At 51.6% G+C, this 12830-nt stretch overlaps 1 protein-coding gene across 4 annotated transcripts in view; it reads left to right on the top strand.

The window, feature by feature from the left end:
• Nucleotides 1-12830, top strand: part of LOC142588510 (innexin unc-9-like) — a 73678-nt gene that overhangs the window by 40944 nt on the left and 19904 nt on the right. For 3 of the 4 annotated variants that reach the window (XM_075700325.1, XM_075700344.1, XM_075700334.1), the window contains 2 exons: nt 9708-11753; nt 11814-11860. In XM_075700325.1, the coding sequence (XP_075556440.1) occupies nt 10008-11408 (1401 nt within the window). In that variant the 5' untranslated portion in view covers nt 9708-10007 and the 3' untranslated portion in view covers nt 11409-11753; nt 11814-11860. The remainder of the gene's footprint in view (nt 1-9707; nt 11754-11813; nt 11861-12830) is intronic. The other variant, XM_075700352.1, reaches the window with a different exon arrangement.

Here is a 12830-nt window from a genome sequence, read left to right as displayed (position 1 = left end):
TATCACGAGCCTCTTGGTATGTTTGTCACGGGAATTTGCAGTTTTTGCAGCTCCTGGGCGTGATTTTTATTTATTTGTCACACTGGAAAACGCTGTGCCCGAGTGGTTATATTACTGCGCGTTCCTGCGAAAGACTGCCTAAGATTATTAAGAAAAAATAAGGGATTAGGGACAAAGTGACTATCTTTACTGGCGCGGCTTCATGACAGCGCTGGGCATCGGAACTAGCGTGGTAATCGCCAAGATTTTTAAGTAATCAAAGTTCAATAATTAACTTTTTACTTGATGACTTTAGGGACTCGTTGCAATCAATCAATCAATCAATCAATCGATCGATCGATCGATTAATCAAACAATCAGTCAGCCACTACTGATACCATTACCTTTCAAACTTTCTGCATTGCTACAGTAAAAAAAAAAGAAACAATTGGTACTCAACATCTGCAGCGAAATGCATTGCTGATCTAGTTAATGCTTACGAACTCGGAAAAAAATGCGGTACGGTCAATTTTTCACTGATACGGCAATACAGTTCGCGGCATATTTCGAGTCCGTTTTTTGTTTTAGTTGCTACTAGGCGCAAAATTTCCTGCAGGGAGTACTGGCTGACTTCAATTCAGTAGTTATAGAACGTGTCCTATAAAGTACTTAATCAAATAGTTATTTAGTAAAATTCTGTGAAATATTATGCGCAAATTGTGAGGTTCACCATTTTTACAAAGTCTGGTCAGCAAAAATTATTTTACCTAGAATCCCCTGTTCTTGACAATCACAGACAGTCGTCGCTAAAACATGCTGTATGTTCCGTAACGAGCGTTCCTTTGGCCTATTTTTTTTTTCTTCTGAAGTACCATATTTCCACTATGCTGAAGAAGAGGTTCTGAGACTGTGGTCAGCTGCTGTCCACTTAATGAAAGGAACGTTCACTTCATGGCAACGAAGATGTTCGGCTTGAAGAATTGTGCTTCGTTCAGACGAGGTCTCACATTCCGTGATATTAAAGCCGATAGCGCAGAGACGCTTGCTAAATGTTTTTGAATTATAGTAAGGGCTGTGTGTAGCATGCCGGTGGTATTTCGAGGATTTGGTATACTAATGGTGTTCTTGCCAGTACGAATTTCCAATAAGAAAATGGTGGCCGCTGCGTAAGTTTTGCACTGTTGGGAGAACGCACCTCAGTGTGGTGGAAGTCAGTCCATTAATTAATTTTAATAAACGTACGGTCAACATTTACATAGAAGCGCACTATTTCAAGGTTAGGCAGTTATATTTAGGCACTCCAATTACTTGACCAGGATGTGAAAACGGCGTACAAGACCAACGTTGAGATTAACACTGTTATGTGTGCCTCAGTCGGTTCTCTGAAAGTCTGCTGAGAATTACCTCGGAGGCAAATATGCTCATTGCCTCCTTTTTAGTATACGCTTATCCTTTCAAACTCCGAGAAAATAGCCGCGAACACATGTGCGAGCGGCATATCTGAATTACAGAAGTTAATTAAGCGAAGAAAGCTTCTATTCAAACGCGCGCACCCGTAGATGCCGACTCAGCGATATGCCATTGGTGCAGACAAATGGCATGCACTGCGCGAGCTAGTCGCTTCTGTGTTGGTTGTCGATCTCGCGCAAATACAACCGCAGGAATTTAGGAAACATTTGAGTAAAAAAAAAATGTCTGGGAGATCTGCGCAACTTTCATAAGCTACACGTCTCAGATAGCGAATAGCTGTTACGCGGTAGGCCCCACTTACGACGCATAGTTATTACACTCGTATATCGAGACATTTGCAGTCGAGAACATCGAAAGTCTGGCCTATACTATCCAGACATGCTGCAGGAGCAGTTTCCCAGACCGACGCTTCACTGCACTTCTTCATCCGCCGCCGAGACTACACGGCACCGTCGCTTCCGTTCTAGCACCCAGTTGACGCTTAGCGCCTTTGTGCACTCGGGAACGAAACACAATGGGTGTCCCGCGAGCCTTTGCTGCATTTAGTTGTGCTTCGTCGACGTTGTCTTGACGCAGTTCGCGGGAGCGTCAATTTTTGTAGTCATTGGTTGCGGTACGTTCTTTTGTTCGAACCTTTATGTATTGTTTTATCGTGGTCATGAGGACGTAATAATGTTTTTTTTTATTTTTTTATTGAGAGCAGCGAACTCTGGCAGCAATAGCAGACTAAACTACCGGCTTTGACAGCTGCTGGCCATATTTCTCCGACGAATGAGGACATCCTTTTAAATGGTTTGGTGCCTAGTGTCGTCAAGCTCGTTATATTTACTTTTCTGGAGCCTTCATATTATCGCACCCTAAGGTTCATTTCGCGTAAACAAACCATCGAGTGTCAAAGTATTTTATCGACATAAAAAGTAAAGTTTATCCTTTTTTTAGTTCTACATGTTCCCAACTTTTACGTCACATATTGTCCAACTTTTCACGGCCATGCGCATTCATCTTCTCTGTTCTGTCTTTAACACCCAAGTATACGGGCGCGGTAACTATGTCCTCATTTGTCTCTGTTTGGTTACCGCGGCATGCTAACTAAACGTACTCAATAGTTTCTGTGCTATATTTACACCCTTGGACTACGACGAAGTGTCCTGTGTGGAACGCTGCCTTTTTGTCTCTGAGAATTTGAAGCTACTTTGTGGGAGACGCCACTCCCTTAACTACGGCGATGGACGTGGAGTCGCCTGGAGAGGTTCCTGGTCCTTCTACGTCAACAACAGCCGCACCGAGAAAGCGGTCTAGTCGCCCGAGTGACACCGACAGCGAGGACACTGTGATCTACTCAGGGACCAGTGATGAAACCTCGGATGACAGCGACTTCGTGCCCTTAGCAAAGCATAAAGCAAAGAGAAGACTCGTCAGGACATCTCCTTCCACAAGTAAGGCAACTGTGATCACGACGCGAAAGCCATCAGACCTCACAATTTTATTTGTGCCTGTGGCTGCTAGCGACAATCTAAACCGGATCAACCGACAAGCCACATCTGTATCGCTCGAGGCACTCGTTCCGGGTCACATCAAAGATGTAAGGATCAACGCCCGTAAGAACATCCTCGCTATAGATGTCACAAACCGCAGCGCGCTAGACATTCTGAGCAACGTTAAGGTGCTGGATAGCATTAGCGTACGCTGCTAAAAACAAGACCAAACAAGACTCTACGGCCGGCGTTGTGTATGACGTAGATAATTCCATAAGCGATGCTGACCTGCATATACCCATCAAGCCGGCGACAGAGGGAATTGCCATATTGCAAGCCCGTCGCCTGAGAAACTCGCAGTGTGTCAAGTTAACTTTCAAGGGAGACAGCCTACCGTCACACGTCAAGGTCGGTCACTTCCGACGCATTGTACGGCCTTTTGTGCCAAAGCCGCTTCAGTGCAGGAAGTGTCAAAGGATAGGGCACGTTAGTGCGGTTTGCACAAATGCTGCCGTGTGCTCATGGTGCTCTGGGTCGCACAGCTCCGACGCCTGTCGTGCAGAAAACCAAAAGTGCGCCAATTGTCAGGGATCTCACGATGCAACTTCGAAGAATTGCCCACATGTGAAAAATGAGGCGAAAGTCTTGAGGAAAATGGTCAGGGATGGTTCCTCGCATAGGGAGGCTGCCGCTAAGGTGCGACGTCGACGTTCACGTCGCCGGAGATCTAGGAAACCCACTGCTATTGCTAAGGATGCACCGCGTCCACTGACAGTCCACAAACTTCCGCATACAACTAGCAATAGCAGCAATGAGATTCCTCAGCAGAAAGTCTTCAATATCATTGCCTCATGCGAGGAGTGGCCGCCATTGCCACGGCTAGATCCACCAGCGGAGCGACAAGATGTAGCACGCTCGCCGAATCATGCTTCACCTTCTGGCAGCAACCAAGACGACGACAAACAAGTTGTCACCATGATAAGGGCCCTTATGAACACGCTACGAGTACTACTGACCGCCATACACACTCCAGCGGCTCGAGGCGCACTTCAAATACTGGATGCCCTGAATCCGGTACTGTCCAGTCTTGAGAAGCACCATGGCTGCTCCTCTAAATTCGTTCCTTAAAGAGGTCAAGGAAGCGTCTATCTTCCAATGGAATGTCAGAGGCATTAAATCGCGCATTTCAGAGTTTCGTCCGTTTGTTTTTAAGAACAAATTTCCCATAATCGTCATTTGAGAACCAAACGTTGAGAGCGCCATCCGCCTATCATGATATGAAGCTTTCATGTCTGCCACCTGTAGCGACCGCAGCAAAGTCATCGTTTATATCAGATATGTTTTACACCCAGTGGCACCTGATGACGACAATCAGTACGTATGTTTGACTATAAAATGCAAGAACGTCGCACTCACGCTCGTAGGTGCCTACATTTCACCTTCGAGTCGATTTGACAACGCAAGACTAGGTGGAATTTTAACATCGACACCTGGACCATGGTTTATTACCGGCGACTTCAATGCGCATCATCCGCTACGGGGAAGCTTAAAGATGGACTGTCGAGGAAGACGTGTACTATCATCGGCGTCGGACCATGAGCTCTGCTGCCTAAATGATGGCAGTCCCACTTTTCTGCGGGGATTGACATACAGCAGCTGCCTGGACTTAACTTTTGTTTCAAGATGCCTCAGTGCCAGTGTGAAATGGTTCACAGACAACGAAACGCATGGTAGTGACCACGTTCCAACATATGTTAAAATCGACGGCATACGCAAGTCACAATCTACTACAGTTCTTCATCACATCGACTGGCCTAAATACACGTTGCTCATGGAGAAGAATTGCCAAGAGATCCAGGACTGTCGGCCTGGCAACATCAACAAGCTAATTAACGCCGCTGCTCAAGAAGCCACAAGATCTTTTAGGCCTATTCCTAAATTTTCTGAATTCGAAGCAGAATTGGAGAGGCTTCGAGCAATCCACCGTCGCGCGGAAAGAAGGTACAGCGCACCAAGTCCATCTACGACCTAAGGGAGGCGAGACGAATACAGAAGATCCAGCGTCGGATCAACTCCCTGCAGTCTCTAAGATGGAAAACCTTCTGTGATTCCCTTGATCCGCATAAACCCCTATCACATATATGGAGAACAGTGCGTGGTCTTCGAACATCACCGGAACAACGCCACCCCTTCAAATGCCTGGCTCTCTACCAAGGTCGCAGAGAGATCGACGTAGCGGAGGACTTCTGTTTCAAAGTTGCTGGTCTACCGCCATCGTTCGCTACACGTGATCCCCGTAATGTTCCAATCTCGCGGTATTCTCGTATGGACAATCTGTTTCCCATCGAGGAGTTGCAGGCGGCGTTGGCAGCGTGCAGACGTTCCTCATCGCCTGGGCCTGACGGGGTGACATACGCAGCTCTTGGAAACCTCGGTCAAACAGCCCGGCATGCACTTCTAGACGTGTACAATAATTCATGGCGTGAAGGAGAAGTTCCTGCTGCATGGAAGTCCAGCCGCCTTGTGCCTTTGCTCAAGCCAGGTAAATCACCCCTAGACGTGGCGTCTTATCGTCCGATTGCTCTGGCCAGTTGTCTAGTAAAGGTGATGGAGAGGATGGTGCTGACGCGTCTAGAGTGGTATTTAGAACATTACAAGTTATACCCTGACGCTATGGCAGGCTTTCGACGCGGACGCTCTTCAGTAGATAACGTCATAGATCTTGTCTCGTCTGTTCAGCACGAAAAAAGCCTCAGGAGACTATCAGCGGCGATGTTCCTGGATGTTAAAGGCGCATATGACAACGCAACCCATCAAGCCATCCAGGACGTCTTGGGCGATGTCGGCCTAGGCGGCCTTGTTTTTCGGTAGATATCCAGCTTCTTGAAGGACAGGTCATTCTTTGTGCAAACAGAGGATGGTGCGTCATCACAACGCAACACCTACCGAGGCGTACCACAAGGCGGAGTCTTGAGCCCCACTCTGTTTAACCTGGTGCCCATCGACCTGGTTCATACCCTTCCGGAATGCGTCCATGTGTCGATCTATGCAGAAGATATATGCATTTGATCATGAGGAGCGACGCGTCCCCAGGTGCGCGCCAGACTTCAAAAAGCGGCCACACTAACATCAGGTTATCTTCGAGCGCGAGGTCTGGAGCTGTCCTGCGAGAAGTGCTCTATAGTCGCTTTCACGCGTAAAGCAATGAAACCATACGTTATCAGAATTAATGGACAGCCAATTGCCTACGAGAAGACGCACCGCGTTCTAGGAGTGATAATAGATCGAGACCTTTCCTGGAGTCCTCATATTTCCTGCCTAAAGAGGAAATTAGTCATGATAACCCACGTGCTCATATTTCTTGCGGGAAAGTCATGGGGTGCGTCTGTGAGTGCGATGCTCCAACTCTATAACGCACTATTCCTCGGTCTCCTGCGCTACAGCCTACCTGTACTGGGTGGGACCGGTAAGACCAACCTCCGTGCCCTCCAGTCTATACAAGCTCAAGCTCTGCGAATTTGCCTTGGTCTTCCCATATGTGCGTCCACGGCAGCAACAATAGCCATCGCGCATGACCACCCCATCAACACGTATCTTCAAGTCGACACTTTAAGGATGCATATCAGGCACTTCGCCCGACTTCCATCGCATCATCTTGCCTCCCTTACTGCCGCTCGACCTCTTTCAGCGTTTAGCAAAGTTATTGCCGCCAACCATGGAACATTACCGTCAAACTTCACGCCTGCAGCACGACCATCTCAACCGCCGTGGTGCCTCCATCCACTCCAGGCTCTCCTTCATATTCCCGGTATCAAAAAGAAAACGGAGATGTCAACTTTCGCCCTCAAAAAACCGTGCTTTCAGTGCTACATGACAAGCACAGAGGACGCATCCACGTTTACACGGACGGTTCTGTCTCCTCTAATAGTTCAGCTGGAGCAGTGGTGATTCCCGCAGAGTGTGTCACCCTCAAGTTCAAGACATCTCACATTACATCATCGACGGCTGCAGAACTCGCAGCTATCCGTGCTGTTGTGGAGTTTATTGTTCACAAATCATCACCTTCATGGTCCATCTTATGTGACTCAAAGGCAGCTCTTCAGTGTCTGATGTCCCCTTTCGACCACGGACCAAATGTGCAACTAGTCGCAGACATCCGACTACTCCACCATCACGCAATCAACAAGGGACATCATCATCATCTACCAGTGGATACCGGATCACTGCGGAATTTTAGGAAATGACAGTGCCGTTGACGCTGCGCTGTCGGCTCATGATGGTGCCCAGATTATACCCATACTGCTGTCAAGAACAGATGCAGCCACAAGTCTTCGATCGCTCGCCCGCGAGCTTACACAGAATCTGTGGAACACCAGTGAATTCACGAACGCACGTCTCCACAGATTGGATCCACGTCTGCAACTCCACCTACCACCAGGGTTGCCATGAGCGGAAGCAACACTTCTGTGCCGCCTGCGGCTCGGCGTGGCATTCACGAACTCCTACTCATTCCGTATTGGGATGGCCGACAGCCCTACTTGTGACACCTGCGGCTGCGAGGAGACGATTGAGCACCTCCTTTGTGACTGTCCCCGTTACAAAGTGCCAAGAAAAGTGCTCGTGACCGCTCTCGAAAAACTGGACAATCGCCCCTTTACAGAGGAAAAAGCTCTAGGACACTGATCCAGACGGGCTTCGGCACTCAAGGCCTTAAGGGCTTTGCTTAAGTTTTTAAGGACATGCGAATTGTGCGACCGCCTTTGAATGTTGTAGCGCTTAGTTTCGCGTTACTGTCTGAATTTTCTGGTTTCCATTTTTTTCCTCTTCTTCTTTCTCCTTTTACTCCCTTTACCCCTTTCCCCAGCACAGGGTAGCCAGCCGGTACTTACACTGGCTAACCTCCCTGTCTTTCCTCTCCTTTGTCTCCTCCTCCTCCTTACACCCTCATTAGGCTTTGAACAGTAATGCACTACCTTATGAATTATCATAAATATTTTCTCTTTTGAGTTATTTCTCTGCTGTTAGATTGCTTCCTTGGTCTGCTTCCTCTCCGTTGCGCCCATCCACTATGCTGTTCCTGAATCTCTGTTTATGCATTGAACGCTCATTTCCCTGTCGTTATCTACGCCCGTTAGCCTAGTGCTTACTAGTTAGCACCCTGGGAACATATTCAAAAGAACTTTAATGATCCCAAGAACCGTTTGTCACGGATCGGCCACTTTCGCTTATATTATATGTTCGCTGGCACTATTGGTGCACTTTTCTTTACGAACCACTCTAGCGTACGAACTGCTTCGTAAATAAGGGCCGCAGTTACTACAGCCTCCAATCTACGTAGATCTATATTAACGTTTCGCCATCCATCTATTTTATATTGCTCAGTCGGTTTTCAAAACATACTTGGCCCTGAGCCTCGCTCGCTTCAGAAGACGCCTAGCTAATCTAGCTAATCTCTACCTGCATGTTCTACTTCGTTTGTAGTTTTCCTGCGGGCAGTTAAAGGCTAGTCTTTCCACAGCCATTTATATAATATCTAGTCCCAATTGCACTTATGATTTAACACGCACGGAATTTCCAAACGTAAGTCAACGAAGTATGACTCCTTTCCGCACGCCTTTAACCTCATACTTGTCGTGGACTCATAACGTTTTGGCGACCGCGCTGACGCCACCGCCATCCAGTGGAGTGCAGAAAACTCGACTTTCTCGTATCGCACTGGCCGCGACCAGTCGCAGCACGTATACGTCGACGAAGGCAAGTTGTGGAGCCGACGGGTTAGGGGCGGCAAAAATAAGTCAACGGGCGAGTCTGTAATGCTGATGGTATATCTGGTGAAGACGAACGGGATAACTCGGGCGCCACTCGCCGCATTGCCAGCTATGCGTTGTAATATACTGAAGGTCATTAATATGTGCTCCGAAAATGCACCACCAGCGAGTACAGTGCGTTTAAAATTCCAGTGACGCAGACAGCTTTATAACTGCGCAAACAAACGACCACAGAAAGAGAGAGCACGCAAGGACAGGCGCAGTTTCTTTTCTTTTTTTCTTTGTTCGCGTCCAAACAACTCTCGACATCCCGTTTACTCCTATAGACAGACTATGACGCAGCACTGCAGTCCAACTTGTCACACGACACAAATACCCAATTACTTTCTCACTCATCAAGTGTAGGTCACGGTGCCTAAACTTGATCAGGGAAAAATAATTGTGCATTTACGTCGTGTGACAAGTATGACTGCAGTACCGCGCGATTTTACGTAGCAGCCACCATTCCCTGCAAAGCATACATATGCGGATTTGAAAACACTCGATAACGCCCATAGTGTTGCTTACTGCATGTAGTCTCCTGCGTGAAGAATATCGATTTGCTCATATAGTCAAGTTCGAAATTGCTGCTACACTTATAATGACAGATGAATTGTTATTTTAGTTAACTAAAGCTTTATACTAATTTTAGATGACACTCACCGCCATGGGGATGGGGCCATGACAGGCATTTAAAGGCTTCTGATCGCTCCTCCTCTTGAATATTCGAGAAAAGAAACTAAACAACTTGAACAAAAAATTACTGTGCATGTTTCAGAACCTGAACAGTATGATCACTTATCTGCTGTAACCCTTTGATATGCTACCAGGTTTAACTTAAAGTGCGATCCAAACTAGCGAAATCTTCACGAACAGTATATGTCTCACCACAGTGTTGACCGGTTGGTTGTGAGCCCCACGCGGTCAGGCTCGGCGCAGGCTAACAGTGTGCCGCGGTGCGCACGCGCGGTTGCAGGTGAGTGGGGCCATGGCGGCCGGGCAGCGCAGCGCCGCTCAGGCGGCCTGGCTGCTGCAGGTGGCATGCTAGCCCGGGCTGCCATGCGCCAGCGCAGCGGTCCCGGCAGCAGCAGCAGCAGCGTGAGAGCGGCGGCGGCGGCGGCGGTTGCGGCACCGGCGGTTGCGGCACCGGCGGCGGGGGCCCGGGCGACCCAGAGCGGCCAGCAGGCACCGCGGCGTTCGCGCAGCGCCCCGAAGCGTCACCACGGATCACGCGCAGGCGCCGCACGACCATCAGCCGGCTGGCGAAGGCAAGAGCATGTCCTTCCTGTTCCGCTTCCACGACCTGATCGGAGGCATCCATGTGCCCATCGACGACGGCGTGGACAAGCTGAACCGCAAGTACACCCTGGTGGTGTTCCTGTTCCTGGCGCTGCCCATCTTTACGCGCCAGTATATCGGCGACCCGATCGAGTGCTTCACGCCGACCTACTTCACGGACGCCCAGGCGCGCTTCGTCAACAGCTACTGCTGGACAGCCTCCACCTACTACCTGGTGAGCGACGCCGAGGGCGACGAGGCGGCCGAAGCTCCGCCGCGCGAGCCGCCGGACCCGCGTGTGCAGCCTGAGGAGCTGGACTACGCGGGCTTTGAGACCCCGCCGGCGGGCGGCGTCGAGCGACTGCGGCGCGTGCACGTCTCGTACTACCAGTGGGCGCCGCTGATCCTGCTAGTGCAGGGCTGCTGCTTTCACCTGCCCTTCGTGCTATGGGGCGCGTGCGCGCACAGCGCGGGCGTCAAGCTGCGCCGGCTGCTCAAGCGGGCCTCGGACATCGCCAGCCTGCCGCCGGGCTGCCAGCAGCGCGAGGCCCTCCTGTCCGAGTTCGTGGACCAGTTCCACACGCTGGTGGCCGGCAGCGCGGGCTGCTGCACGGACCCGGCCTGCGGCCTCCCGCTCGCCTGCCGCTGTGTGGGCGGCCCCACGCGCTACCTCTGCCTACTCTACCTGCTGGTCAAGTCGCTCTACGTGCTCAACGTGGGCCTCCAGTTCCTGATGCTCACGGCCTTCCTGGGCCGCGGCTTCCTGCGCCACGGCCTCGAGCTGGCACGACGACTGGCCGCCGACGGCGACTGGTGGAACTCGCCGCGGTTCCCGCTGCAGACGCTGTGCCAGGTGCGAGCCGCGCTCCAGGGCGGCCTGCGCACCTACCTCTGTCGCTGCGTACTGCCCATCAACGTGTTCAACGAGAAGATCTTCTCCGTCGTCTGGTTCTACCTGGCGCTCCTGCTGCCGCTGAACCTGGCCAGCCTGCTGCTCTGGCTGTGGCGCTGCTTCCGCTGCAACCGGTTCGCCTTCGTGCGGCTCTGCCTCTGGAGGACCCGCATGGTGAGCCTGGGCGAGCTGTCGCGCGTGTCGCGCAAGATCGCCGTCAACTACCTGGGCTGGGACGGCGTGTTCGTGCTGCGCCTCATCGAGAACAACCATGGCAGCGCCATGGCCACCGTCATCCTGGGCCGCCTTTACGACTTCTACGCCAACCAGATGAAGGCGCAGGACGACGGCTCCGACGTGGAGCTGGGCCCCATGCCGCCCTCGGTGGCCGCCCAACAGTCCGGCGCCATGCACCCGTGCCACGGCGCGCCCTGCCACGGCGGCGCGGCCGCCCCCTGCGCCCACCAGTTCGGTGCCAGGCGGCCCGGGGGCTACTGGGGCAAGTGAGCGCGCAGCAGGGACCTAGCCAGTTACCGTAGCCGGCCCTAGCGGCCGCTAGGCTCGCCTAGAGCACACACATGTATCCCAGAGAGGGCCGCCCTCGCTATGCAAGCCCGGCGAGGCGGCTTCCACACCGCCTCGCGCGTGGCACCGTGTATCTCTATCGCCCCGGGCCCTGCTGCGGCCGCTGGCCCCAATGGCAGCCAGACCCCTTGGTACCGCCTGGGGGCGCCTCTCTCTTACGAGGGGGCCGCCCCGACTAGTAGCTCGCCAGGGGCCGCTTCCCGCCGGCGGTGCGAGGACCGCCGCCGCCGCACGAGGACCGCCGCTCTCCGGGCAGCCTGCGCGCAGGTGAGGTTCGCGTCTGCCGCGCCGGCGGCAAGCACTCCACGCCTTGTCTCCCCGCCGCAGGCAGAGCCTTCCAACCCGGACGACGACGACGGCCAGGACCACACGAGGTGAACACCGCACACTCTCTGCGCAGCGCTCGCGACCTGTCTGACCGTTGCGGACGCTGCGCTTTGGTTCCTCGGCTGCAACGGCTCCGGGCAGTGCCGAGCATATGTCCGCTGTGAACAAGCACGGCGTGTCACCAGTCGTTGACGCCGAGTGCCACAATTGCTTGCATCTCGCGTTGCGCATGACAGTTGACAGTGTTGCACGCGACCGTTGACTTTATCGAGTTTACGAAGCTTCGCACCACTGTATTCCTTGTTCACGTTAGTTGACGTCCGTGTACTACGTTCGCTGTAGCCACGTCAAGTCTGACCTGACGTGGGAGCAGCAGTTTCGAATATATAGACCGCGGTGATGGAGAAACACTTTGCAGCGTCCTCATTTCGTGCGCTCTGCGCTAGCTTCGTCTGCGTCACGTTTTGTTGAATTTGTTGCATATGAATGTTGAATGCAGTACTAAGTCACGAAGTGCGACTTAAACCTACGTGCTTCCTGTGGCTGTAAGCAGTGAATGTGGCCAGCGCGCTGCATTGCGCAGTGTACAATTCCAGGTGGGCATGCAGAGAACCGGACTTAATAAAGGGCGAAGAAATTGGTGACATAAGATTTACCTTTCCAAATCCAAACACATTGGCGTGGTGTTCTAGGCATATGTGTCAAATAAACTAGAAACACATATCAAACAAAACCACGCAGTTAAGTGTTCCCTGGCAAATGAAGTGCACTGGGTGCACGCCTTGTTGGCGCGATCGATATTGAACATTGATAATTATGTGCGCTGGCAAGCTCTCCTCGCGAGGCTTCTTTTAGCGAAGAACGTCTTCCAGCGCATAAGGAAAAGGACGGAAAAGAGCTCAGAGAAAGAAGTACGAATGGACTGGTAGAACGCTGCTCTTCAACTGTATTAATCTTTTGAAAATAATGGTATGCCTTTGTCTTAATTTCAACTAGCCCAACTTGCTGTCTTCAATT

This window comes from Dermacentor variabilis, chromosome 1, assembly GCF_050947875.1.
Source record: "Dermacentor variabilis isolate Ectoservices chromosome 1, ASM5094787v1, whole genome shotgun sequence".
NCBI classification, from domain to species: Eukaryota; Metazoa; Arthropoda; class Arachnida; order Ixodida; family Ixodidae; genus Dermacentor; species Dermacentor variabilis.
This window is presented reverse-complemented; position numbering and strand designations above follow the sequence as displayed.